Below are 23,809 nucleotides of genomic sequence, written 5' to 3'. Positions count from 1 at the left end.
ACCCATGGTCACACTGTATTGTATAACAGTCAAAAGACTATGAGAAAATTAGCTTACAGAAGTTAAAAAACTGTAGGTTTGCATGTCTTTTTACTGTAATTATCTAGGATTTTTCTTTTTAAGACACACAACAACAAAGCGACACACATGAGATCACATTCATCCTGAATTTTGTTTCCTTTAATCTACTTAATCTGTTGACCTCAGAGATCTCATGTTACCACACGCGCGACCAGGATTAATTTATGTAATGCTTAAACAAATATTAGCCAACAAGCACAACTCTTAGTATAGTAATAAAACCACGGTGATTCCCTCCAGACTTTTCTTATTGGTTATCTCTTCACAATGTTGTGTCACTTGGAGACATTTGCTCTTCTGTTTTCACCTGGATTTCCAGTAACAGATTACAGCTGTGTGATCAGCAAACAGCTGGTCACTTGGTTTTGTACATTTACCATATGTCTGACAGTTATAATCCCAGCCTCACTTCTGGTAAAAGCTCATGATAAGATGTGAATCCGCAATCTTGACCTTTCATCAAAATATCTTTTAAGTGCTCAAGTATAAACTCAACATTTCCCCTAAACTGTGCACCACACCTTTACAAGTTCCAGCAGGAAGGTTTTATGTTTAACTTTTAAAAATAAAAGCAACAGTGACTCTTATAGAAAGAGATGAAATCAGCAAAAGTCGAGGAGTGGATTACTGTGTCTTTATTATTCAATAATAATAATAATAATAATAATAATAATAATAATAAACGTTTCAATAATTTCAAAAATCAAAATCACTTCAATCAAAAAAAGTAAATAAATAAATAAAGAACTTCAAAACTTTTTTCATTTCAGAGAAACACTTGTTTTCTTTAACCTCCTAAGACCCGAACTCTTAAATGGCATGCAATTTAAATTTCTCTTTGCTATTTGGGCTAATTGGGACCTGATGAGTGTGAATACAGAGAATTATCTTATTACATAATGTAGTTTCTGAGAAATATGATGTCCACATATCTGGACATTCGTTTTAAATTCCGATATGACACAATATAGTCACAATTGAGTAATGATGTACAAAACTCTTTATTTGGTGCCTGAACATGGCAACACTTGTGCAAACATAACAAAACAAACTGGGAAACAACAATTGTGCATTTTTTCTTAGTGCAAAACCAAAGTAGGAGAAAATCCCTCATTTTTTAAGTTGTCATTGTCATGCTGACCCAAGAAGGTCATGGCCACTTCCATATGAAACTCAAGGAACTGCATGACATTCTTCTTTGAAGTGCCAAATACACTGAGGTCTTTACGGTACAGTAACCAGCTATTGGTGCATTAGCATCCGTAGTGTCCATTTCTTTGTACGGCCATTCATGCGATAGTAATTCATCATTCTATCGACAAGGTCAACTCCACCCATCTTGGAGTTGGACCATATTTGGTCGTGAGATGGTCACGTATCGTTTCAGTTTCTTGTCCCATCTGGTCGAGCCTGAGACTTGCAACCTTTCAGAATGCGGTTAAGAAAAGGCCTCACCTTCCAGAATTTATCACACTCTTTCAGATCTTCTGGAACATCATCATCAACGACCACTTTGAGTGATTTCCTCAGTCTGAAGAATCTGTCACGTGTGAACTTTTCAGTGATGGCAGGAAATCTCAAAGCTCTGGACCAGTACATCTTGACTGCAGGATATGGGACACAAGACATCAAAATAGAAGCACCAAAAAAATGAAATATTTCATCAGTTGATGTGTTGAGTGCATCCCCACTTCTGGCCAGTGGTATAGCATTAGAGCAATCAATGATCAATTTCATCAAATCTTTATCAATATACTGTTCTACATAGTCCAGTGGGGTCCAGCCCTCTCTGTCATCCACAGTGTCCTCCTCATGCTCAAACTGGGCTTGATTTGGTGTCAGTGGAGAAGCCCTCCATCGCACCCCATGCCCTTTCTTGGACTGTTCTTGATGGCTTAGTCCTGGTGTTGTCTCTTCTGGGACATTGGTTGAGACATCCTGCTGTTCCTGAGAGCGACGCCTGGGAGTGCGTGATCGGTCATTGTCACGATCCGAACGATATCCTTGATATTCATCATGGAGACGTTTACGTCCTCTGATAGGCTGAGAGGGCTGTGGAATGGGGTCCTCACACCCACTACTGTCCTCCTCACTGCTGCTTGGCTCCTGTCGTGGGGGCTGATAATCAGCATCCCTCACGGGATCATCGGTGTCTGACAAATCTTCCACCTCTGACTTGTCTCCACCAATTAACCCCAGCAACTCCAGTACTTGTGACGCAGAATAACGCTCTGGAAAAAACAACCATCATGAGAAAATTCTTGTAAAAATCTATGTAGATTTATTTATAAAATATGCCATATCTGCTTGTACTGTAGTAACCTTTTTTTCTGCCAAAATCACAATTTCAAAACTCACTTCCTTTGTCCACATTTGGGGACATGTTCAACAAACTATCAGAACTAAGTAGTTCTGTCCACAAACGTGTACCTCATGTTTAACCGCATGGTATTTCGTTACAGTTACTAACTTTTGTAAAATTTAACTTCACTAACGAACATTGAACACTTATATACATATCTGAACAAGAATCAGCCATGAAATTTGATTTCATTTCTTACCTGGTCGACTTTTGGATCGGGAGTGGCCGACTGAACATCCGGGTGTGTTGTCAGCCATCTTGAAGCTAACCTGTAATGTGTTATACTCTTCTTTCACCACTAAGTAGCAGTATAATGTCCTCCCAAGTGGACACCAGGCCCTTGTAGAGCAAAATGTAATATTGTGGTCTAGACAACTGAAAATGTTGGGTCAACGTATGTGGACGCCAGGTCCTAGGAGGTTAATAATTTTATTTTTTTTATATATAGTTTTCTTTTCTTTGATTGAAATGTTTTACCTTTAGATTGAATCATAAAGACACAATGTACATTACTAAAAAAAAACACATTTTCAATAAAAAAAATTTAAAAATCAAAGAAAAAAGTGTTCAAATGCAATTATTTGGGTCTTAATTTTATTTTATTTTACATTTGAACACTTTTTTTCTTTGATTGATTTAAAGAAAAAAAATTACATTTCTTTGATTGAAATGTTTTACATTTCGATTGAATAATAAAGACACATGTAAACTACCCATAATATGGCCCAAATACAAAAAAGATTACTTCAATTAAAAAAAAACAAAAACAAAAACAAACATTTTTGATCAAAGAAAAAAGTGTCCATTTTTAATTTTATTTTTTGGCATTTTAACACTTTTTTTTCTTTAATTATAATCTATTTGTCTTCTGATTGAATCTACCTCCATAGATTACAAGCCAGCGTCAACATTCCTAAACAGGAATCCAGTCAGGACAGCTTTTGTGGTGTCACAGGTTTGATATGACGTACTACACAAAAACAGGTCCATCTCATCCAGAAAACTACGTAAGACACTTTTAAACAGGTGTCTGTTGTACTGCTGACAAAGCTTGTTTAATACATTTGGTAATCTGTCTATAAAGCAAGGAATGTCTGTCTGTCTGTGTGTCTATGTGTCTGTCTGTCTGTCTGTCTGTCTGTTTGTCTGTTCCTCAAATATCTCTGCCGATAAGGCTCAAACTGCCATGAGACTTTCAACATGGCTGCAGCTTGGTTCAAGGGTGTGCTACGTCAGATTTGTTTGTACTGCAAGAGCCAATCACAGCACACCGTAGCCACGTGCGCGCCAGAACCAATGAGAACTTGGCTTTATTGCCATGAGAAACAGGTTTACATTGCCAAAGCAAGTGTGACATAGAACAATGTACACACGAAAAGATTAAATGTAAAAAAAAAAGCTACATTTGTGATGTGCAAAAGAATACGATGAAATAAAAAAAATATATAAAATAAAATTAGGCTTTCACTATATTTATGTGGAACAAAATTAACAATTAAGTTATGAGTGTTATAAAAGAGGAAAACGGTATGTACAGAATTTTACATATATCAATATATATACACACGTGTCCGGTTGCACAAGTACATAGTACAAACATATATACATACAGTACATGTACACAAACACCTACATATGTATATATTCATACATCATGGGCAGACTGTATATACTGTAGATAGTCTGCCCATGCATGTTTGAATACAGATTTCCTACGGGCACTGCACTAGTTTCTAAAAAAAAAAGAGCGAGATCTGAAAACTTGAGCCGTCTTTCATCAGACGATGCAATGCTCATTAAAAGTGGTGAATGAGCTTTTTGTTTGCCTAATGAGTGCAGTTCTGTCACCCAATATAAAAATGTGCCATTCTTTGATGTTTCCCAGCATTTTCAAACAAAAGATTGGAGAAATATTGACAAGAAAGACTTCCATTAGATTTAATTACGTACATGAGTGACTGATGAGCTGACAGAAAGGCAACAAACAACCCAAGAAAGTGCAGAAAAGTCGTTTGTTTTCGCCAAGACAGAAATCCCAATATATGGTTCCTTCTCAGAATTACAAAAAGGCTGTATTTGTAATGTTGTAAAAGAGCCAAGAGGAACAGAAACTATCAAAGAAGTTCCCAGATGAAAAATACTGTAAACATCAAGTCACAACAAGCAGAACCATTGGTAGGATAAAACAGGAAGTGTTGGTACGCTTTGTGCTGCAGAAGTAACTTAAAACCTTCACTCCCTTAACCAGAATGACTTAACCTTAAATTATAAAGATGTGTGATACAAGTGGTAACATACCTGGAAACATCATTCTTCTGAAGAAATCCGGATGATCTCTGAGTGAGACAGCCTTAAGTCCTTCCTACGTTCATTCATTCTGACCCTTTTGTTTGTTTGGGTTGATGATATTTCTGCTTCAACTTTTCATGTCTTTTGATTGAATTAAAACTTTGAAAACTTCTTTTTTTATTTGTTGTATATATGTTGTGGCCTCTCAAGCCATTGACTTGTGTCCTAGAGGAGACATTAACATATTTGGGGGCTTGTCCAGGATCTCTTTTAGGTGTTAACATTGAGGGAAGCGTGTCTATTTGATTTAGTGGTGCAAACTACATTTACTGGCTTTGTGTGTGTCTACTGTATTTGTGATGAATGCTAGTGTCGTGGTATTGTGTGTGTGTGTGTGTGTGTGTGTGTGTGTGTGTGTGTGTGTGTGTGTGTGTGTGTGTGTGTGTGTGTGTGTGTGTGTGTGTTGTTTAATCTGGTATGATTGGTTACATAAGCTGTCACTGTGTTTTTTCATTTCTTTGCCACTTGTTCATCTGGTAAACTGTGGCTCAGCAACTTTAGTTTTATGAAGTGACACTTGAAACGTCTCAGACAAAAATCTAAAACTGGATAGAAGCCAGAAAACCAGAGTCAATCACTGCATCACATCACGTGTTTGTTCCTCTTGCGCGTCAACAACCTACGTAATGCATTATTCCATCACAACTGTGGGTGAAAAAGATCCTTTGTTTGTCATGAAGCATTTTTAAAACCCTTTTTAAATTTAGGTTAAGATTAAGATTAAATCGGGGCTTTCGCCTTTAATTGGCCATGTAATGTTAGTACATTAATGGAATTCGTCCTCTGCATTTAACCCATCCCTGAGGAGCAGTGGGCAGCCATTTTGCAGCGCCTGGGGAGCAGTTTGGGGTTAAGGGACTTGCTCAACATCCCACAGTGACGGCCCAGGTGAGGCTTGAACCGGCAACCCTCCGATTACAAGCCCAGCGTCCTTAACCACTAGGCCACCATTCCCCAAACCACTAGGCCACCACTTTTAACAACATTATCATAAATCCATGTTCAACATTAACCATTGCAACAACACATCATCAGTAAAGCTGTCACATGACGATTCAAAGATTAGTCTTTACAAAGAAGATTTGTTCCCAAACCACCAAAGGATGATTCATGGAAATTTAAACTAAAACACAACACTGACAAAGTCTGAAGCCATGGTTGTTGATGGACTTACAGCTGCAGGTCTGTTAAAGATGAGATCTGGCCCCAAATTGAGGCAATCAAGTATCTCCAGATCTTGGTCAGGAGTTGGGGACATCGACCGGTGGATCGAAGCGGTGTCTCCAAAATTAGGGGGACCCTAACTGGTTTGTGGTGGTGAAGAGAGAGCAAAGGCGGTGGCGGCCTCACATGTAAGGAAGTGGCCTTAGAACCGAAGGGTTGCTGGTTTGAATCCACTGTGGGACCTTGAGCAAGTCCTTCAAACCTAACAGCTTGAAGGAATCTCTTGGAGAACAACAATTCTTAATCTTAATGAAACTTTCCTGATTAATTCAAGGTGTAAAAAAAAAGGGCAAAGAAGACAAAGTTTTCTGTTCACCTGTCGATCTACGTTCCAACCCTGACTAATGATCATGAGCTTTAGGTAATTACCAAAACACATGCACTCATGAGTGCGAGTGGCTGAAAAGGAAAAAAGTATTCTCTGCTATGTAAAGTGGGCTCAGCCTTAGAGATAGGGTAAAGAGAGACTCAGAGTAGAGCCACTCCTCCTCCTCGTCGAGAGATGCTAGCTAAGGTGGATCGGCAATTTTGCAAGGATGGGGGAAAGTTCAGTGGGGAGGAGACCCCGGGGCCGGCGTAAGACACCCTAAGAGGATTTCTCCTCTCGGCTGGCCAGAAAATGCTTTGGAATCCCTTGGAGCTGGTGGAAGTGAATGTGGAAAGATCAGTCTGGGCCTCTCTACTGAGTATCTTTCCCCAGTAAGGGTCAGACAACAGAACTGAATTAAATATTCACAACACAATAAAAGGTTTTCACATTAGAGCAGAGTCCAGCCTGATCATAAACAGTGAACCCAACACTCAGGTTCTAGAAATCATGAGAACTTGGTTCCAGCACCACCCACCTCATTCTGTCCATCAGTGTCTAGCACCTGGAAGCTCCTCAGCCACACACCAGGCTCCGTGTCCATGTGGACACCCACGCGGTAACTGGACCTGAGCCACAGAAGCTTCCTCATCCTGCCCACCCGGCTCAGGATGCTGCGAGGTTCTCCTCCATCACTGCCTCCGCACACAGGAAGAATGATCCTCATCTGTGGTTCTGGTCACGCTGCAGGCCCACACAGCTCGTCACACTCTACCCACACCTGCTGCTTCTTCATCTGAGTCAGGGAGGAGAGCGTGGAAACCATCAGATGTGGGCATTTCCAGTTGATGTAGAACCATTACAGCTTTACTGTGAGGCTGACTCAGGAGTGACTGATCTTAAAACATTAAACAACAGGTGTCAAAGTCATTTTAGTTCAGGGGTCAAATACAGACTATGTTAATTTGAACATTATTGAGCTCTAGTTTGTACTTCCACATATAAATAATTTATAAAATATGTATACGGCACTGATAATATCAAAGCAATTATAGTGACATAGTCTCTGCAGGATCTTCACTTTACATTTTTTAGTTTTTGTGGCCAATTTTTATGTAATTTGGGGAAATTTGATGAAATAATTTGAAGAAAATTTGCACGATTTTGGAAAAAATGTAGAGATCTTTTAACAATGTGATATAAGCATGGGGAAAATATGATTTCTGTTTATATTATGGAGTTTCAGTCAAATGATGTTTTTTTTTAAAATGCATATATAATCAAAATAATTTACAAAAGTAAATTACATTTATGAAAAATAAAACAATGTGTTTCTTGTTGTTTTGTTTTACGAGTTATTTTAATTTTGTTATTGCTTTTTCTTTCTATATTTGTATAAAACATGTGATACTGACCTGCTCTAATTTAAATCTGTATCACTTTGACAAAGACCATAATAAATAATTTATGGAAAAAACAACTAAAATATTAGCTGTATCAAGAAAACATATACACTGTGAAATTGTGACATGAAATATAATTACCGTAAGTTCCGAGATATTCAGATTTCACTCCTTTTCAAATGGATGAGTGTCAGATTTAACGTATTTGGCTTTGTTTAACATTATTCATACTTATTCATACAAAGCAGCCACAAATGTCATTTTTTAAAATAATATTCAAAGTCATCAAACACTAAATAAACATATAAAAAATTCAGAGAATTTGAAGCCACTTACTGTAATCTTGTTTTTCTGCTCATGTTCACAGCTACACTCGTCCAACCGGAACATTCAGTGTGAAACTCGGAAGGAAAAGACTCCGGATTCATCACAGAGGACTGATTGTTCCCAGTGTTTGTGGGTGGATGATGCACTGTCTGTCTGTTTGTGTGTGTGTGTTTATCTGTGTGTGGGTTTATCTGTGTGTATGTGTGTGTGTTTATCTCTGTGTTTGTGTGTGTGTGTGTGTGTGTTGGAGTTGCCTCCTCCTTCCTTGGCTGTGCTCTGTAATACGTATAATTATGCACCATTTTAATGGAGCTTCACAATTCCCATCCTTCCAGTTCACTGCTCTTCCTGTCCCCATTAAACCACCTGCCCTCGTTTTCCACCTTTGACAATAGACAATGACATGAACATATGAACACATGAAGACTGGGAGCTGATCAACCAAATCCACTTGTTGTTTAAACTGTGTTCTCATGTTTGGGCCTCTGTAAGGATCTGGAAGCTGAAGGTTTTTATAACTCTGAAGTTTTTCCAGACCTACTGTACAAGGTCGTCCTGCTCCTTTTGATTGGTTACAACTTAGATGAAATGTGACGCTGTCTAAAAGCTGGGTTTGTTCCAATTGTTTGCATTCAGAGCGATGCAGTCGTAACGCAAAGAACAGGAAAATCTTTAAAGAGCTGGGGTGTCAAACTAGATTTAGTTTAGGGGCCAAATAAGGACCAGTTTAATTCTTTAATGGGCCATAAATTATAGGCGGTAAATCGAGCAATTTTATCATTCTTGTGCCCTATTTTTCACTTCCACGTATAACAGTATTTAAAGTATGTAAAACATCGACAATATCCAAGCAATAAGTGACATATATCAGTCCTTGCAGAATCTTAAATTTACTTGATTTTGTGACTAATTTTTACCTAATTTGGGGAATAATTTAAGAAAAATTGTAGCATTTTGGAAGAAATGACTTCCATCATGTGATATAGGCGTGGGAAAAACTGTGACCCCTGGGGAAAAATGTATTGTTTAATTTAATTTGTGTATTTGGAGGTACTGAGATATCTACAACTGAATTAGTTGGTGATTTACACAATGACTCGTGTTTTCGTAGTCATTTTTGTTTTTTCCAACGGGCCGAATTGGGAGCTTTAAAGGGCCGAATTTGACCCCGGGCCTTGAGTTTGACACGTGAGTTAGAGGATGACATTAGGTTGAATATTTAGTGACGTTAAAGAACCTTTTAAAGAAAGAATGAAGGAAACATAAACAAATATATTATCAGGACTGTTGAATCGTCTTTATTCTTCAAGTCAAACTACAAATGTTACGTCTTCAACAAAATATCTCCAGAGAACATTTCAAACAGAATGAAAACTAATGTTTTTAGTTGCTAACTCTTGCTCAGAACTTGCCTTTCTTCTTCAACAGCTTCTTCTTGGAGTTTGAGTCGAGGATCTGCTGAGACACACGTTTGAGCTCCTCACGTGACACCACATCCATCTCCTCGTCCTCGCTCTCGTCCTCTGTGGTGCAGTCAAACAATGGCCGATTCATGTCATACGCTGATATATGACAAGAGCTACTGTTAGCTGCTGCTGACTCACCATCAGTAAGAACATCCTCTGGTAGTTTGACTCTGGTGTTGAAATCTGCCATTTTGCCTTCGATCCAGACCATGAACTGTTCAGAGAGAATAGCGTAAACCAAACCATGTCATCTTTAACCTAATTCTGTGATAATATTAGACTGTTTTTAGGATGGATGGATGAATTTAACAGTATTTTCCTCTGTTTCTCCTTAAATCTAAATATTGGTAGCAGTTTACTCTGGTAAATTGTTGAAGCGATGATATTTGAGAGATTGTGTCTCAACAAACTCCTCATGTTCAGAGACGAACTCTTTAAGATTTCAGGCTCATTAAGTCTCTAAAAGAGGAGTTTATAGTCATTATTGTCCATCTGTGTAACATGATTTTCATCCTAGTTGAATAACATGGTAAATAATGAATAAAAATGTATTTATTGAATAAAAAAGTGGCATAAATGTTTTGTTTTTCTTCGGAAATTTCACCCTAATTCATTTTAAGCTTTATTTATTTATTTATTTTTTTTAAAGATACAACATCTAAGGATTTTCCCATTAATAATAAAATAAAATAAAATGAAATTTTAAAATTAAAATTTTAATAATAATTAAAACAAAAAATATTAACAATAATGTGTTTATACCTCCTTTTTTCATGTCTAGACTTTTTCTGACTATTTATGCAATTTTGTGTCTCTCAATTTATGCCATCTTTCTTTGCAGGAAGTCCAGACGTCAAACCACAGTTTCATTGTGTGGAATCATAATGCATAATAAGAATATTTAATACATGGTATTCCCAAACAAAGAGTATCAATAAACAAATAAAGCTGCACAGCTTTGAAAATCATTAACTCAGACACAGGGGAGGTGCTGTCGAGCATTATTAACACGCACACACACGCACACACACACACACACACACACACACACACACACACACACACACACACACACACACACACACACACACACGCGCACACACACACACACACACACACACACACACACACACACACACACACACACACACACACACAGCTGGCACCAGAGGCTGTTTCCATTCCAATAAGCTGAACACACAGAGCAGCCGTATTGGGCTCATTTGTTGCAGCTTAAATAAAAAACTCAGGCACACAAATGTCTTTAGAAACCGTAGATACATCAAACTTCTATTTTAAGCGTGTTTCTGTGAGTATATAATAAACATATAACAGCTCCAAGGTTTACTCAGCAGATGATGTTACATTGGAAACAACAACAATTACCTGAACACAGTCACAGTGTAAATTCTTCTCAGAACCACCTGCTAGGAATCAAATGCAGCTGCATCATTTTAATCCATGTGCGACTTTTATCAGAGCGATGCCACAAGAATGTGATTGTATTTGATCCATAACATCAACATTCATGTCAGCATTTAGAATAATGACCAATATGAGCATTAACACAGGAAATAACACAGGGATTTGTGTAATTTTGTTGTCGTTTTGTACATTTCTTTGTCATTTTTGTAAATTTGTGTTACTTTGTTTGCTTTTGTTGCCTTTTTCATGTGTTATTTAAGTCATTTTCCGTATTTTTGTGTTGCTGTTTTGTGCTTGTTTTGGGTTATTTTATATTGTACTATATCATATTCCTGGGGACCCTGAAAAAAGGAGCGGGTCCGAAAATGGATTAATATATGATATCATATCATATCATATCATATCATATTACATTGTATCATATCATATTATATTATGTTATATTATGTTTTTAGATTAGATTAGATAATATTCAGCTAAATTTTCCGCAGGTGAGATTTATTGCTTAAAGGCTGAATGTGTACAGCAGTCCTTCACTTTGTTGCGTTTACTCAAAACAAAAGAGAACGTTTTGGATTGTCTATAAACTATATGTGATATGCTGAGGGTGAATACACCATCATTAGATCAGACATGAGCAAAGGGGGGACACACAGCCTAATATTGTACGACCCTTAAGGTAAATGCACAAATTAATGGAAAATAACACAAAAATTACTCCAAAAGCACACAAAACAACACAATATGATATAATAGCTTGTTAGAAATTAGCGTTTAATTTACCAGGAACGTTATTTTATCATAGAAATAGATTAATAAAGGTACCCATCTGTGAATTTACCAACGGGTCAACCCTCACCTCCTCTTCCTCCATCTCCTTCAGAGTGGCAGCCATGTCCGTCCCTTGTAGCTGGCTTTGTAAGGCCTGTGTTTTCAGCTCACACTGCCTCATCAGTTCAACCACAAACTCATCGGAATCAGGATGTGCCTCCGCGACAGTGTCTGCGCTCTGAAGGAGGATCGTGAGAAGAAGAAGCACATCGTCAAAGCATGGAGGCTACACGGGTGGTGTTATTGTTCTAAGACACGTGTCAAACTCAAGGCCCGGGGGCCAATTTCAGCCCTTTAGGGCATCAAATTTGGCCGGCTTGAGAAAGTTTTAAAAAATGACAGAAAAAAACATGAATTATTGAGTAAATTACAACTAATTCGATTGTAGATATGGCAGTCCCTTCAAATACACAAATTTAATGAAACTTTACGATATTGGCCAACGCTCACAGTTTTCTCCACACATATATCACATGATGGCAGTCAGTTTTAAAAGCTAAATTGTTGAAAGAGCTGTAATTATTTCCTAAATCTGTTAATTTTGCTCAAATTATTCCACAAAATTTCCCCAAATTGAATAAAAAAATCAGTCACAAAATCAAGTAAATTTAGGTGAAATTTCTACAGGGACTGAATTCTGTCACAATTGTTTAGATATCGTTGGTGCCTTACATACTTGACTTATCATTTAAAGGTGGAAGTGGAAAGTAGGGCATAATATTGTTAAAATTTCTTGTTTTCCCGCCCACTGTCTGTGGCCCACTGAAACTGGTTCGTATTTGGCCCCTGACCTAAAATGAGTTTGACACCCCTGAAGAGCTGTGTTTTACCACTGTAATGTGCTGCAGTTTGTCTGCCAGGTGCTCCACTCCAGCTCGGGCAGTACGTAGCGTTTTCTGGAGCCAGAACAGTCGCTCCTTGGCAGCTTTACACTGCTGCTGCTGAGCCTGAAGCTGCTGCTCACACTCATCCAACATCTGCTGATCACTGAGGAAACCACAGAAGCAAGGCAAGGCAAGGCAAGGCAAATTTATTTATATAGCGCATTTCATACTCAAGGCAACTCAATGTGCTTTACATGATAAAACATTCAATTGTTTAAAATCAATAAGAACATTTAAATCAATAAGAACATTTAAAATCATCAGTAAAATCAATTAAAATCATCAGTAAAATCATCATTACATCAACAACATGACAAAAAATCTCTCTCTCAATCATATGCAGTAGAGAAAAAAAGTGCCTTTAACTTTGATTTAAAAATGTTCACATGTGATGCTGACTTCAGCTCCGCTGGCAGTTTGTTCCACTTCTTTGCAGCATAACAACTAAAAGCAGCATCACCATGTTTACTGTGAACTCTGGGCTCCACTATCTGATCTGTGTCCATAGATCTGAGAGACCTGCTGGGTTCATACCTGACTAACATGTCACTGATGTATTCTGGACCAAACCCATTCACAGATTTATACACCAGCAGCAGAACTTTAAAGTCTATTCTGAGGCTGACTGGGAGCCAGTGTAAAGACTTTAAAACTGGAGTAATGTGCTCTGACCTCTTTGTTCTGGTTAAGACCCGAGCTGCAGCGTTCTGAACCAGCTGTAGCTGTTTGATGCTCTTTTGGGGGATTCCTGTCAGAAGACCATTACAATAGTCCAGTCTGCTGGAGATAAAAGCATGGACCAGTTTCTCCTGGTCTTTCTGAGCCATTAAACCTTTCACTCTGGAGATGTTCTTTAGGTGGTAGAAGGCTGTTTTTGTGATAGATTTGATCTGACTGCTGAATGTAAGATCTGAGTCAATCAGAACACCAAGGTTTTTGACTTGGTCTTTAGCAGAGGAAACTCTTCTTAAAAGTACAGTCTGCAACTCTTATAAAAGTGACTTTTTGTCATATTTGCTAAAGCTGTCACTATATAAGGACAGCTTTACATTAAACTAGTAGTTTGTGTGAAAAAAACAGGCTCATTGAGCCCCGCCCCCTGCTGCTCCTGCAGCCTTTGGCAGATTGCCAGAATGCACCACGACCAAGCAAAAAGAACCAATCAGAGCCAGGGTTGTGTTTGATGGGCTGTCTGACAGCTGTTGCTCACAGGCCCCGCCCCTTTCCCGGAGCTAGAGCGCCATCTTTTTTACAGTGTATGGTCTGGAGGAGTAGAAGATGGAATTAGCAATTAGATGAAATTTTCTGCTTGAAAGGTAATTACTGCTGATAAATTTACATTATATTTGATTTGTAATTGTTGCACTAGAACTCTGTGGCGCATGTGTTCATGTGCGCGTAGCAGCCTCTGTGTGGCTGCAGTAAGTGACACTGTGTTGTTGCTGCTGCTGAGGTGTGTGCACATTGAGATAGAGAAGCGCTGCAGTAATATGCTTTTAACAGAGCATGTTATATCACTGTGATGTTGCTGTCGGACTAACGTTAGCTTGTTAGCGCCTCTGAGGGAGGGACTTTGGAAAGTTTGGAAGCAGGGCAAGAGAGTAGTGGGGAGGGAGGGGGAGAGAGGGATCTGAGAGTCACGGACTGCACCTTTAAATAGGATAAAACATGACAATTCATGCAGGAAATGAAAGTGCTCCTCACCTGAAGAGTTTGGCCTCCCCTGAGTATTTCATGTCCTCCAGCTGGTGATTAAGAAGGTTTTTCTGTTCCTTCAGCTGCAGCAGGACTTCTTCGTTCTGCACCTTTAGCTTCTCCAGGTGTTGATGCGTCTCTTTCTGAGAGATGAAGCGGCCCGCGATCTCCTATGACACAAAAAACAGTGCTCTACTCATCCTGTGCAGAGTCACAGAAGGATTTAACTCACACCTGAATGTCTGTGACTCCTGTGGCCTCCTTGATGCGTCGGTAGGCCTCTTCAAAGGTGGAAATGATTTTCTCCTCTTCTCCTGCCATCCTGGTGGTGCTGCGCTGGGCCTCACTGCCCACTTCATCTGGCTGCAGCGTTGTTCTCTGCGTCTGCAAGTAGAGTTCATCATCATTCTAGAGCAGACATACTGTAAGCCACTGGCAGCCGAAACAAACTTGTAATTCATGAGGTTGGAAGTTATATGAAGCCCATCATAACACACAAAACTTCAGAAACAGAAAACAACAGCAAAATGTCAACACACAAATTGCACAGAAAGACAGAAAAATGCACAAAAAGAAAACAATAAAACAAAAAATACAACAAAACACATAATAACAAAAAACACACAAAAAGGCAACAAAAATTTGCCATATTGACAAGAAAATAGACAAAATAAATTAAAAAACAAACAAAATGTCAAAAAACTCCCAAATAATACACGATAACCCACAAAGAAGAACAAAGACAAAACCTTTGGTCTTTCCTGTATTAATGCTCAAATTGGTCATTATTCTAAATGTTAGCAAAAATGTTGATAATGTGGCCCTCGCATCAGACAATCAGATTTTTGTGGCCCCCACTCTGATAGAAGTTGCCTATCTCTGATATAGAGATAGAGCATCATACAGTGTGACACAATCAAAGCTTGACTTAAAGGAGCATAGGGCAGAATCACAATCATTTTAAGTCTTTTAATGCTAATGGGTGATGAAGGGTTTAAAACCAAAGAGAATGAGCCCACACACATTTCTCCCTATGCACCTTTTTGCAAGACGTCAGCACTTGACCTAGCAACGCGCGCCGCCATTTTAACAGGGGTATGCTTTGCTTGACAACCGCCATTGACCGTTGACAACACGGTGGAGATCTTGCAGTCTGGCAGATTTTTATCGTAGAATGCCCAAATCCTGCGTAGTATTTGGCTGTCATAACCACGCCTGGCTGAACAAAAATATATAATTTTACAGAATACCTACAGAAAAAGGCCAGAAACAGAAATGATGGATCCAAGCACTGAGGCGAACAAACGACAACGGAACTATGTGGAGCCCAGAATCAAAGTGGTCGTGTGTTTGTAGTAAACATTTAGTTAATGATAGGTTGTGTATTTTGGGGATCTAATTTCTTCTTGACTGATTTTATGACATTGATTATGAATTAGCCTACATTTAAAGAGAAAGAGAAAAAGAAAGACGGAATAAACATACCTGTCAAGTATCCCGTTTTGACTGGGAAACTACTGTATCTTCCCACAAATATCCTGTATTTTAATGTAATAATAATGCAATAATAATTAAAAAATAAATAAATAAAAACATTCTTCTGCCTTACTAAACTGAACAAAGTCACTAGCCACGTGAGAACTGCCACCTAAAATGGCCTGAGTGGCAGTTCTCACAAGATTAGTGCTGACAGCAGAAACCAACCAGGAAACAACTCAGAAGAGACATGGATAAATGTAAGAAGACGTTCCGGCGAAGAAAAAAAAACAAAGAAGTTGTGTAAACCAACCAGATGTAACTTTTCTTCATATCGGTGCTGGCATTTGGCTCTAATATGCTGAAATATTCATAAGACATTGAGTAAAACCTTTGTGTTGTCTGCACCAAATAGCGTAAATAGCGGATGTCAAGCAAAAGCATACCCCTCTTTAAATGGCGGCAGGCGTTGCTAGGTCAAGTGTCCCAGATGCTGATGTCACCGTGAAAAAGGTGTATGGCCTTAAACAGACTGTGATAGATTTTTACTGCAATTTAAGGCATGCTGCGGAGGGTCTTGTCGGGCTTCGGTCGCGTATCCATTCTCTACTTGCAGTGAATTGTCACTTGAACGGTGTGTAAATAAATACCCGTGTCACAGTATCAGCGGCTCTAGTGTGAAAAGTTCACGCACTCGCGTGTCAACTTGGCTGATGACTACAGTCACACTAACAACCATTGTGTCACTATGGAGTCTGATTTCTTGATTCTGCCCTATGATGCTTTAAGATACAAGTCATTATCCAATGAGGCTGATCTCCACCACATGTTTCTCACCCTTCGATCCAGTTTCTCAGACTGAGCTTTGCGCTCCTCCACAGTCTTCCTGAGACTGGCTATTGTGCGCTCTCGCTCTTTGCGCTCCCGACAGAGTCGCTCCTCCAGCTGCTGTAACTCAGCCTGGAAGGAGAACAAACGTGGTCGAATCAACTTAAAGACCAAGAAGAAAAATAGAAACCCTTCATGATTTCCTTGCATGTTACAAATGGAGACAAAGCTGCAGATCAACCTTGGATGATTCTTTAGAGAGCTGTGCATCCTTGTAAATGACCTGCAAGCCACAAAGCTCGTCTTTGTACTTCAGGATTTCTGCTTCCATATTATCGAGCTGGCCTTGGAAAGTCAGGCTCTCGTCCTAAAACATTCCCGTAGTGAGAAGAAAGAAAAGGTCAGAACAAGTGAATGAGATATTTGTGTGAAAAAGGAGAGCAAAAACGTTTATCACTTACATAATGATAAAGACATAACGTGATATACAGATTCTTCAGATACAACTTAATAAATGACAATTTAAGCAAAGTTTACCAGTTGTTTCTAGACTATACGTGTCAAACTCAGGGCCCGGGGGCCAAATCCAGTCCTATAGAGTGTTCATGGCCCGCAAGGGACAAAATGACATAAAAACATGAATTATTGTTTCACTACTGGACTGACATTTTTAGCCTTATTTCTAAAGTGATTGGCAGGACAATAAACCAAAATCCCATGAGGGCTTTGTTTGGAATATTTTTTGGACCATTTTCCCTCTCAACCTCAAGTGGTAATTCTCTTGCTTTTATGACCCTTCGAGCGAGGAGGGTCATTTTGTTGAAATGGAAATCTCTGCAAATTCCCTCTGTTGCCCACTGGCTTTATATTTTCTCAAACTTCAGAAAATACGCATGACACTTCATGGCTCTTCTGACAGACATATATCTTTTTTTATAACTTTTATTTTTTTATTTTTGGACCTACTTGTAGTTGGTTGGTTGGTGTGTTTTTATTTTGTTCTATGTGTGTGTGCTTTAAGGAGATTGTACTCATTGTTCCCCTATATTTCATCTTTGTGTTTGTATGAAAATGCTGTAAAAACAAAAAACAAAAAAACAAATCAAAACATGAATCATTGTGTGAATTTACTAAATCAGTTGTAGATATATGAAAATGTTTGCTTATTTCCTGTGCCTATATCGCACGACCGCAGTCATATTAAATCACAATTGCGGAAAGAACTTAACATATTTCTAGAATCCATCAATTTCTCACAAAATTGCCATACTGTATATTACACAAAAAATGGTCACAAAATCAAAGGAAATTTAAAGTGAAGATCTGAGACTGACCTGCAGGTGACTCTTAACTTTCAAGTAGTTGCTCAGAATGTTCTCGGCCTCTTTGCATTTTAACTGAGTTTTCTCCAGCCTGTTCTCCAACGCCCGCAGATTCTAGGAACAAACACACACATGGACTTATTAAAGATGTCCATAACATTTACAAAAAAAACATTTGAAAGATGTGATGTTCACCATGGCCTCTTCCTCTTTTTTACGAGTCCTAGCATCAGCGCTCCCTGCTCCACTGCTGCCCTCAGGCTTCCTCCTCTGGTGTTCTGTTCTTAACTCCTCCAGGTGGAGGTTGTAGGTGTGTGTGGTGTGTTTCAGGGCGTTAAGCTGCTTTGTCCTGGTGAGCACTCTGCGATGTAACGCTGTTAAAGCCGCCTGAGATGTAGATTTAAAAAGAAAAAAAGTGTACTGAAAAATGCAATTATTGCACAATGTCAAAATAAAGCTATCTTTAGGTTCATGGCAAACATGATGACGCTGCTTTTAGTTGTTATGCTGCAGTGGAACGAACTGTAGCAGAGCTGAAGTCAGCATCACATGGGAACATTTTTCAATCCAAGTTTTAAGGCACTTATTTTCTCGACTGTGTATGACTAAGAGGGAGATTTTTATTAATCATATTATTGTTGATTTTAAATGTTTTTAATGCTGATTTTAATGTTCTAATTGCACATTTAATTGCCTTGTGTATGAAATACCTTATACAAATACATTTGCCTTGCCTTGGAAGGAAATCTGCATCCAAATAACAATTCTATAGTTTTCATTTTATGTATACGTGTCAGCTTGTGTTTTCAAAGAGTTTTACATATTTTTATTCTGTCCTTTTGAATTTTGTGTGGTCTTAATGTTTTGTGTATTTTGTATGTTACTTGTGTGTTTTTGTAGTCGTTTTAGTGCATTTTTGTGTGTTTTTGGTGTCATTTGTGGTTTTTACCCACGGCCAACTTCAGCCAAATGGTATTGTCATCAGTTCATTGTCCGTTTTGTCCGTCCGTCTGTCTGTCCGTGTGTGTAGAGTGGTGTAGGCATTTTAATGCAATACCCACCAACCATTCTCACACCAAAACATTGGTACTAATGGAGGGATTCCAGGTAATAATAAAAAAAATTCCGGTTGGTCAATTTTTGGCAAAAAAAACAGCATTTTTTAGGATTTTGAAAAAAACTTTGTCGTGGACTGATTTTGAAGAAGGAAAGTAGGTGGACTATTGATACCTCTCTGTAAGGTGACAATCACTCTGGGCTTTAGATTAGTGCTAAAATTTCTCTGATCTGATTATTTTTGGCAAAAAAATTACATTTTTTTGTTTTTTTTAAAGTCTCTAAAATTTGGACTCTGATACTTTATGTAGGTGTGAATCTGAATTCATAACCCAGCAACAATTGATGCATCATAACATTGGTACTAATATGGGGGTTCTAGGTTATGAAGAAATGTTTCCAGTCGGACATTTTTTTTTGGTGAAAAAACAAGAGTTTTTAAGGATTTTGTAAAAAACTTTGTCATTAACTGGTTTTAAAGAAGGAAAGGGGGTGGACTATTGATACCTCGCTGTAAGTAACTCAGAATTCTTGATTAGTGGCAACATTTTCTTTAATCTTTGTGTTTGTCACAGAAACTACTACGTAATAAAATTCTATGCATAAACAGGTAAGTAATCATATTTAATAATGTTTTATTACCCTACCGGTATTATAAATGTAATACTGAAGTGCTTAGCTTGGTCACAATAAATCAATGTGAATTATTTTTTGTGACAGTTAATATTTTGAAGATTTTTCAAATGGGGTTTTCAAGTGCGGGCACGTTAAGTTTATTTATGATGCTTTCTGCATTTTTTTTTTTTTTGTCATTTTGTGAATTTTTGTTTCCAGTTAGTGTTCTCAGAGTGTTTTTGTGTATCTTCTTTTCTGTGTCTCTGTATTTCGCGTATACTCTTGTTTTGGCTTTATTTGTCATCAATTTGTAAGTTGTCATTTGTGTTTTCATAGACATTTTATGTGACGTCACGGTCAGCGAGCAGAGTAGAGCTAGTCTGCCCTGTAATATATTTAATACATATCACGTTTGTGTACGTTGCAAGGAGGGGGCCCAGCCCAGAAGATAACTGGACTTTTTTTTATATATATATATATATATATATATATATATATACTTTTTAACAGATTCACAGAGAACAGAGAGACACACCAATATATAGACACATAAGCTTCTTCTGCAATAGCTACCTGTATATTTTACTTGTGACTGTAATGAGAATAAACTACAGAACTAGAACTAATCTTGTCATCTCTCCTCAGATCTGTTCAATTAAAAGAACCAGTAAGAAGGTTAAGAAAAAAAAAAAAAAAACTTTCATAACTCTACTGTAGAGCTATTGTCGCCAAAAAATGAAACATGAAATTAGATTTCACATCATCTTTGATGTTCTGTGGATAGTTTTTTAACTTTATTGGATATGATTATATATATATATATAGTAGTGGTGTCCCGATCACAATTTTTTCAGTCCAGATACGATAACGATATTGCATCTCTGAGTGTTGGACAATTCTGATATTGATCTGATACGATATTAGTACGACTCATACTGAGTTTTATTACTTTTTTTTACAATGTGGAATGTTAGAAAATGCTTGATCAACAAACAGAGAACAAGAGTCAGCACCAGTAGGTCTGAGATAAACTGACCTATTTTAACCTTAAACTTAAGACTATATTCTTCAATTGAAAAAAGAAAGAAAGGAAAAATAAATGCAATAAAAACTAATATTTTTTATATGAAAGATTTTAGATGCAGGCCAAAATAATCTGACACTCTGTCCTCTCTTTTTTGCTGATATCGAATCGATATCACATATTGATATCGAGCCGATATCTGATGTTAATATCAGATTGGGATCATCTTAATAAATACTAAAACAGTAGATCATTCTTCTGATATCATATCAGGCTCCATATGTCAGTAACATTGATGTGAGGATTATTTGTGGGACACATTGCAGATTTTCTTTGGCCCTCAACATGTGAGTGGTTCTTCTTCTCCTCACCTTCCCTGACATGTTGCGGTAGGCGTTCTTCTCTGCGCCTCTGTTACGAAAAGCCAGCTTCACGATGTTCTCGTCACCCTGAAAGGTCACCACAGTAGTAAAGTGTAAACTCAGCCTGAGTGTGTGTGTGTGTAGTTGAACTCACAGCCTGGGCCTCAGCCTGCTCTCTACGCAGCCTCTTGTTCTCCATCCTCAGCTGTCTGATGTTCTCACTGTTCTTCTCAATGACAGACTGAGAACTCTCATAATACGCTGTTCTCTCTCCCTCTGGTGGACAAAAAGTCATAATTACACTACAGCAGAAAAAAAAAATCTTCATGAAAACCAAACCAAAGACAACATCTTTACAAATATATATATATAAATTTTATTTTTTTCAGTCATAAATACAGGTTTCTTAAGTCAGTCTTTTTAATAAGTGGCTTAATAATTTCCAACTTTTAATGAAAAACTCAATTTTATTTATTTCTAATTTAGTTTACTCTTAATGCGCCTGCGTTATATGTCATAGTCTATGTACTTTTTGTTTATTTGTCTTTTTACTCTTATTTGATGGGGCGCCAATTGTGAAATGGTGCATGCCAAAATAAATGTTTATCAACAACAACAATTTTATTTTTGACCAGATTTACAGCAATATTTGTCAATGTTGTGATTTTTTTTTCTTCGTAAAATCAAAATTTCAAAGTAAAATCTCAATGTTACATTTAAATATAAATGTTAAATCTAAACATGAAATCTAAATGTTAAACGTAAATTTCAAATCTTAATGTTAAACCTTAAATGTAAATATTAAATGCTAAATCTAAACAATGTATTTGCATGTTAGCTAAATATTTAGTTTCACTCATGACATTTAAAATTGAGATTTACATTTAGACTTAACATTTTGAATTTAGATTTAACATTTAAATTTAAATGTAACATTTAGATTTGATTTTAACATTTACTTTTCATCTTTATTATGGGGTGCCAATTGTGAAGTTGTGCATGCCACAATAAACTTTTTGCAACATTTAGCAACAAACTACATTAAAAAAAAAAAAAAAAAACATGTGACCAGATTTACAGTAATTTTTGTAAAATAAGTGATTTTTTTTTTTCATGTAAAAATATCATGTCAGTGTTAAATCTAAATGTTAAATATTACATTTACATCTAAACAGTGAAATTGCATTTTATCTAAATATTTAGTTGGACATTTAACATTTAGATTGCAATTTAAGATTTACATATAGCTTTTAGATTAACATTTTGCATTTAGATTTGACATTTATATTTAAATGTAACATTTAGATTTAACATTGACATTTTACAAGGAAAAATATTTATAAAATTCACAAATACTGCTGCAAATCTGGTCAAAAGTAACATAAAAAATTTACATACGTTTTTTAACCGTGGTTTGTTGCTAAATGTTGCTGTTTTTTTTATATTAAGGTGCCTATGCACATGACTATAAGGTGTATGGACACCGTCATGTAATCGATTCGTATGCAAAGGAAGTCCATAGAATGTAAACGTCTGTTGTCGCAAATAATTTTTAAAAGTGTTAAATCAATACGACATTTAGAGGTTGTGAGCAATATCTTCATTATGACCCATATAAGAAGTTTTTTTTTTTTTTTAATTTAATGGTAAGTAAAACAGGAAACCGCATGTAAAGCTAGCATCAGATTGATTCCAGCCAAACAAACACTGAGAGGAGGTAAAAACATAACAATGGACACATTAACATAAACTTACCCAGAAGCTGTAGTTTACGCTGAAGTTCTGTCACTTGGTCGTACAGTGGAGGCTTTTTATAATAGTCGCTAAAAGCCATTTTATGAGGTTTTTCTAATCACTCGACGGAAGATTTTAGGCTGCGGTCGTTGTCCAGGAACCGCCACTGTTGCCTAGCAACCGGTACACGGAAACCAGGAAGTGCTTAATTTATTCATTTGTTGAGGTTTTTTTTACCCTGCTAATATTTCTTATTTAATGTTTTTCTCCTGTTTAATCTGTTTTGTAATATATAAATGCATTTTACCCATTAATAAAATAATAATTACAATCAGCTAAAGCTTTGAACTTTTATTTGTCAGGCAGTTTTTTTCTTCCTTTTCGATATTTAGCATCCATTGCTTCAATTAGAAATACTTCATTGTTGTTTCACCTTCATTTTTACTATGAAGGGACCTCACCCAGAGTAGTGCTCAAAGGCACCTCGGCAGTGCCCTGGCACCCTTCCAGCTTCCAGAACAACTTTCGTATTCCATAATAACTTAATAAAAACATATGTATTTCAAAATTTAATTTTTGTTAAACACATTTGTGTATTAATAAAAAAAAATATATAATTTATTATAAATAAAAACATCTCATAGATAAAATTATCATTATAAATATATTTTTGTTATAGTGCAAATGTCTTCACGTTTGTGATGGTTTGAGGGGGTTATACATATTTCATTCACAAAAAGGTAAAGTGAAGTCTCTCGAATTGATGTAGGATTGTTTTCTACGCATAAAGCAATAAAACAATGTGAATGAACGTATACCATTTACCTCATGGTAATTCGCTAACAATTCGGCTCAAATCATAATATGCTGTATTTTATCTATTTACTGTATTTCTATTATCGTAGAAAAAGAGGCCATTGCAACACAACAGGAATTAGTGCTACACAGGATTTCAATACACACAGCACAAGAGGTTAATTTTGTCAAAATAATGACTTACCATATCTGATTCCCAAATAATCACAGGCACTTAAAAAA

The 23,809-nt window shown here is 37.1% G+C and overlaps 2 protein-coding genes across 4 annotated transcripts in view; both read right to left on the bottom strand.

The window, feature by feature from the left end:
* The window catches only part of rgl3a (ral guanine nucleotide dissociation stimulator-like 3a), a 31,047-nt gene extending 22,829 nt beyond the window's left edge, over nt 1-8,218 (bottom strand). For 2 of the 3 annotated variants that reach the window (XM_028453918.1, XM_028453933.1), the window contains exons 1-2: nt 8,063-8,218; nt 6,862-7,119 (exon numbers count right to left, since the gene is read on the bottom strand). In XM_028453918.1, coding sequence (XP_028309719.1) covers nt 6,862-7,050 — 189 coding nt within the window. In that variant the 5' untranslated portion in view covers nt 7,051-7,119; nt 8,063-8,218. Of the gene's footprint in view, nt 1-6,861; nt 7,222-8,062 lie in introns of all 3 variants that reach the window. The other variant, XM_028453927.1, reaches the window with a different exon arrangement.
* Nucleotides 8,219-9,326: 1,108 nt separating this feature from the next.
* odad3 (outer dynein arm docking complex subunit 3) lies at nt 9,327-23,764 on the bottom strand. Its single transcript, XM_028454037.1, has 13 exons — nt 22,793-23,764; nt 21,192-21,313; nt 21,047-21,124; nt 18,176-18,367; nt 17,993-18,094; nt 16,900-17,025; nt 16,668-16,790; nt 14,589-14,738; nt 14,364-14,524; nt 12,606-12,762; nt 11,804-11,953; nt 9,658-9,733; nt 9,327-9,576 (listed from the first exon to the last, which is right to left on the bottom strand). Exons 1-13 carry the CDS (start codon nt 22,869-22,871, stop codon nt 9,455-9,457), a joined length of 1,638 nt encoding a protein of 545 aa, XP_028309838.1. The 5' UTR covers nt 22,872-23,764; the 3' UTR covers nt 9,327-9,454.
* Nucleotides 23,765-23,809: the final 45 nt, after the last annotated feature.

The sequence above is a fragment of the Gouania willdenowi genome, chromosome 1 (assembly GCF_900634775.1).
Source record: "Gouania willdenowi chromosome 1, fGouWil2.1, whole genome shotgun sequence".
NCBI classification, from domain to species: domain Eukaryota; kingdom Metazoa; phylum Chordata; class Actinopteri; order Blenniiformes; family Gobiesocidae; genus Gouania; species Gouania willdenowi.
The sequence above is the reverse complement of the archived record's forward strand: the minus strand, read 5'-3'. Positions and strand labels throughout refer to the sequence as shown.

Bases quoted from the DNA above. Each gene is read 5' to 3' on its own strand.
- odad3 (XM_028454037.1), bottom strand. From the start codon at position 22,871: ATGGCTTTTAGCGACTATTATAAAAAGCCTCCACTGTACGACCAAGTG. The intron at 18,368-21,046 runs GTGAGGAGAAGA...TCTACATCTCAG, and splicing joins ACCGCAACATGTCAGGGAAG to GCGGCTTTAACAGCGTTACA. The intron at 16,791-16,899 runs GTTGATCTGCAG...TTCTCCTTCCAG, and splicing joins TCTCTAAAGAATCATCCAAG to GCTGAGTTACAGCAGCTGGA.